Source organism: Wallemia mellicola (genome assembly GCF_000263375.1).
Source record: "Wallemia mellicola CBS 633.66 unplaced genomic scaffold WALSEscaffold_14, whole genome shotgun sequence".
Lineage (NCBI taxonomy): Eukaryota > Fungi > Basidiomycota > Wallemiomycetes > Wallemiales > Wallemiaceae > Wallemia > Wallemia mellicola.
The window spans coordinates 199344-203713 of NW_006531971.1; the positions used below are offsets into that span (position 1 = coordinate 199344).

Sequence of the window (4370 nt, forward strand, 5' to 3'; positions counted from 1 at the left end):
AGGTTCCGCTGTTCCACCTGATTACCGAAAGTATTTATTAATTCCTGTTCGAACTCTTCCCACGGTGGTGTGTATTCTCCTTGCGTTTTCCTGTATTGTACGTACCAGTATCGGGCGTGTCCCGTGAGTAGTCCAGCCGCGTATTCGGTTTTCCTTTCCTCAGTGTCTCTTACGTACTTGAAATAGGCATTCAATTGGTCAACCCATACTATAATTTTAAGTGTGTCTACTCCTCCCGCGAATGTTGGTGGTTCTTTTATTTTTAATTTGCCGTCCCCAACTTTGTCGTTTAATGGCGTTTCTTTTCTGGTTTCTTCAAGTTTTCTTATTGTCTCTTGCCAGAATGCTCGATACGCGTCTTCTTTTGCCTGCTGCGTTACTTCAAAATTGCTCCTTAGTCTTTCTAATTCTTCTTGTAATACTCGAATTCTGGTTTCGTTTGCGGCCCTTTCGTTTGCTACCACTTCTGCTCTTATAGCCCTTTCGTTTGCTACTGCGTCTGCTATTGCTGCTCGAATGTGGTCATGAAACTGAGCGACCCGTGACTCATTGTCGCCAAGGTTCATTTCCGTTGTTTGGTTTGCTAAAATTTGGTCTTCTGACATTACTTTCTTGTTCCGTTTAACAGGTGAACTATCTTGCTATCTCTTCTCTAATATCTGCTTGGTTTTCTCTGGCGAAGCTACCAACTGTAAACGTCTGACTCTTTGTGATGTGAAAACCTGCACACAAAAGTGAGACGTTGAGAATTAATAAAAGAATTAAGTCTGAGTGTATCAAAAGAAAAAGTAATCGTTTAAATAGTTTAGAATTCTAGGGTTATTCCCTTTGTTCTTTGTTCTTGTGCATAATCATGCATTATCTTCATTGTTCGTTTTATTCTCATTGTTCTCATAATCGGCCATGATGTCATATCAACTGTTCCTGCGTATTGCCCGCTGTATTACCTACGAAGGTAGGGGCACATCCTTATATCACTCCCCCCTCCTTGTAACTACGTCCCCGAAGTTGCTAATTTCATGAAGTGCTTCTGCGTCTACCCACGTTGCGTCGCTTACCGGTTGATTTTCCCATTGAATTAAGTATTGAATGCCATCTGGTGTATGTGCTTGTTGTAATAGTCTTTGTACCTGTCCGCGTCTGTAAAAGTTTTCATTTTCTTCTCGTTGATATCGATTGTTGTCGATTGCCAATGTTGCTCTTGTCGTCAGCGAGGTTGGTTGTTGAGGTCTGCTTGTATCTGCTTTCTTTAAATAACTTGCGTGAAAAACGTTGTGTGCCCTGGTATGTCTTAATTCCACTCGATATGCTGTGCTCCATTTGTCTAATACCCTGAACGGTCCTATCCATACGCTGTCTGTTCTAAGTCGGTACATTGATGGTATCCCACTATGATGAATGTAAACCATGTCCCCAATATTGATATTTTCTTCCCGTCTCGATTGATTTGTATAATTTGAATTGTAGTCCTTAATCCTCCTTAAATTGTCCTTTGCCTTAGTTGTCATGCTTTTTACTATTGATGCGAACCCGTTAGCTGATGGTGTTTGTGTTGCGTGTGTAATTGTGCCTGGTCTGTTTACATTTTGTCCATATTCGAAAAAGAATGGTCTAATTCCTGTTGAAGAATGTTTCGAGTCATTATAACTGAATTCTGCCAATGGTAATAATGTGTCCCAATTTGTTTGTTGATTGTTTGTGTATGTAAAAAAAAAGATTTTTTATATTATATACGTATCGTTTTACATGCATATGTTTTTAAATATTTTATATCTATTTAGCTATTTTCTATCTTTATATATCTTAATTTTATGTATTTGAGAGAACATTTTATTTAAATGTGAGGTAATTCCTCAAACAGTTTATGTATTTAAGTTGTTGGCCGTTAAGCCCCTCCGCAATTGGCTTCCCAGCATTGCGGACTTATACTTTGAATCCAACCATCTTCACTCTCCGTCAAAGTCCCAGTTGACACCCATTCACCATTGTTTTGAAAACAGACGCAGGAACCAGCTTTATCAACATAGCCCATATCGTATCCGACATCATCGACCAGTTTCCCAAACCGTTAGTGTCTTGGTATTTACCCCCAACATCAGCTTCAACGCCATACATAGCATCTTGGCCGTAATGGTTGTAGGTATATTCCCACCAGTGACTGTCATCTTCATTGATTTCTACTACTACTCCGTCTTCACCTACGTAGTAACTAGTATCTCTTCCGCCCAAACCACGTTTAACCTCGCTACCTTGGTGACCCGTCAATTCATATACACCAGTCTCCAACTTAACCCCGAAAGACACATCAGTTGTATTTTCAATACCCCGCTTGTTGACAACACCTGATGTATATTTACCTCTATAAGAACCAATGATTCCCGAATCAGAAACCAAATCACCAGTTTCGGAATATTGGTCTGACCCTCTTCTTGAAACATCTGCATTGGAATGAGGTAATGCTACCATATTCTTAAAGCTCTTTAGACCTGGGTTTTCATTTTTCCTACGAACATAAGCAGACGGCACGTATTCCGACAACCATATTGCAGCTTCATCCAATCTGATCTGTTCAGCCGCCACTCTTGCAGCCGCTTTACTAACTTGCGCACCAGCGTACCAATGAACTCCTCCTGCCAGAGGTGCAATAGCCCCTACTATTCCACAAGCTATTTTTCCATTCACATTCAGTTTTCCTGCAGCGGTAGCTATTGTACAACCGGCACTGGCTAAACCTCCTACTATCTCTAAGACTTTGCATGCAACTATTGTTGCTCCCCAAGTCCAAACAAAACGCTCTCCTATTTTATGTTTCTGTAAAACAAAATTCGACAAATCGTATTTAGGGGTTGTGATAAAATCACCGGTATCCAAATTATAAAACTTGGTATAATCGGTTAAGCTAAGACCTGGTTCTGCTTGGCCAGCAACTGAGCCAAATAACGCAAATAATAGAGTAAAAACCACTGCACCACAGCACAGAGGTTTAAGAGGAACATTAAGAAAATGCCTTCTGAGCCTATTATTCTTTGAAAGAATATAATCTTCACTACGAATGACCAACATAATGCTGAACTTAAAGTGACAAAGATATAAAAGGCGGTAAGCAAGGAATCTATATCTATAATACTTTTGGGGATGGTATTGAAATTCAACTTGTTCCAATTGGTTGCGATATAACAACTTTAAACTTGAGTTGAGAAAAGCTGTTTATAGAGAATTTTTTTTTTTTTTTTTTTTTAGTCATCGACGTGACCATACATCTTACCGTTATTTCTTTCTACAAATTTTTTATCAACGAAATCTGCGCTAGCTCCCGTGTCTAGCAGTCCTCTTCTTTCTTCTCCATATGTTCTGACTGGTACTGTGATCATTTTGTCTTCTGGAGTGTCCACGTCTATTCCGGTGAGATTTACTTGCTTGGTTCTTCCTGTGTGTGGACATTGGCGACTTATATGGCCCATTTGTCTGCAATTATAACACTGTATTTTACTCATTCTACCAGTCTTGGTTGTGTTGAGGTCCATAGGGACCGCTTCATCAAACTTCCGTTGTTGTGGTGGTGGAATGAAAAACCCGAAGTTTGGTGTTCCGAATTTCTTTTGTGAATTTGTATGGTTTCTACCAGTGGTCTTCTCGTAGTCTAATGCGTGTTGGTGGGCTTCTCCCAAGGTCTTTGGTAGTTTTCCCATTACATATTCCTTTTCTCTTGGTTTGAGGGCTCTCGTGAAGTTGTGGATTTCAAAACTTTCCGACATGTAGAGATCGTGTGGTAATATTACGCGCAACTCTGTACGCTTTTGAATGAAATCTTCGACGGACCCTGTCTGTCTCATGTCCATATAGTACTGGCCGAGGTTCCGCTGTTCCACCTGATTACCGAAAGTATTTATTAATTCCTGTTCGAACTCTTCCCACGGTGGTGTGTATTCTCCTTGCGTTTTCCTGTATTGTACGTACCAGTATCGGGCGTGTCCCGTGAGTAGTCCAGCCGCGTATTCGGTTTTCCTTTCCTCAGTGTCTCTTACGTACTTGAAATAGGCATTCAATTGGTCAACCCATACTATAATTTTAAGTGTGTCTACTCCTCCCGCGAATGTTGGTGGTTCTTTTATTTTTAATTTGCCGTCCCCAACTTTGTCGTTTAATGGCGTTTCTTTTCTGGTTTCTTCAAGTTTTCTTATTGTCTCTTGCCAGAATGCTCGATACGCGTCTTCTTTTGCCTGCTGCGTTACTTCAAAATTGCTCCTTAGTCTTTCTAATTCTTCTTGTAATACTCGAATTCTGGTTTCGTTTGCGGCCCTTTCGTTTGCTACCACTTCTGCTCTTATAGCCCTTTCGTTTGCTACTGCGTCTGCTATTGCTGCTCGAAT

General features: G+C 40.5%; 4 protein-coding genes across 4 annotated transcripts in view; all 4 read right to left on the bottom strand.

Annotated features, from left to right (window-relative positions):
• The window catches only part of WALSEDRAFT_65034 (hypothetical protein), a gene marked incomplete at both ends in the record, with an annotated part of 1208 nt that extends 642 nt beyond the window's left edge, over positions 1-566 (bottom strand). Inside the window, one exon of the mRNA XM_006959073.1 lies at positions 18-566. Coding sequence (XP_006959135.1) covers positions 18-566 — 549 coding nt within the window. The remainder of the gene's footprint in view (positions 1-17) is intronic.
• Positions 567-930: 364 nt separating this feature from the next.
• WALSEDRAFT_60748 (hypothetical protein) lies at positions 931-1400 on the bottom strand. The gene is made up of 2 exons (XM_006959074.1): positions 1090-1400; positions 931-1068 (listed from the first exon to the last, which is right to left on the bottom strand). The coding sequence occupies exons 1-2, from the start codon at positions 1374-1376 to the stop codon at positions 975-977; spliced, it is 381 nt and encodes a 126-aa protein (XP_006959136.1). The 5' UTR covers positions 1377-1400; the 3' UTR covers positions 931-974.
• A 342-nt stretch (positions 1401-1742) lies between these two features.
• WALSEDRAFT_60749 (hypothetical protein) overlaps positions 1743-4370 on the bottom strand; it is a 2991-nt gene continuing 363 nt past the window's right edge. The window contains exon 2 of the mRNA XM_006959075.1: positions 1743-4339. Within this exon, the coding sequence (XP_006959137.1) occupies positions 1957-3063 (1107 nt within the window). The 5' untranslated portion in view covers positions 3064-4339 and the 3' untranslated portion in view covers positions 1743-1956. The remainder of the gene's footprint in view (positions 4340-4370) is intronic.
• WALSEDRAFT_29327 (hypothetical protein) lies at positions 3237-3755 on the bottom strand (the record flags this gene model as incomplete). Its single annotated transcript, XM_006959076.1, has 1 exon — positions 3237-3755. One exon carries the CDS (start codon positions 3753-3755, stop codon positions 3237-3239), a length of 519 nt encoding a protein of 172 aa, XP_006959138.1.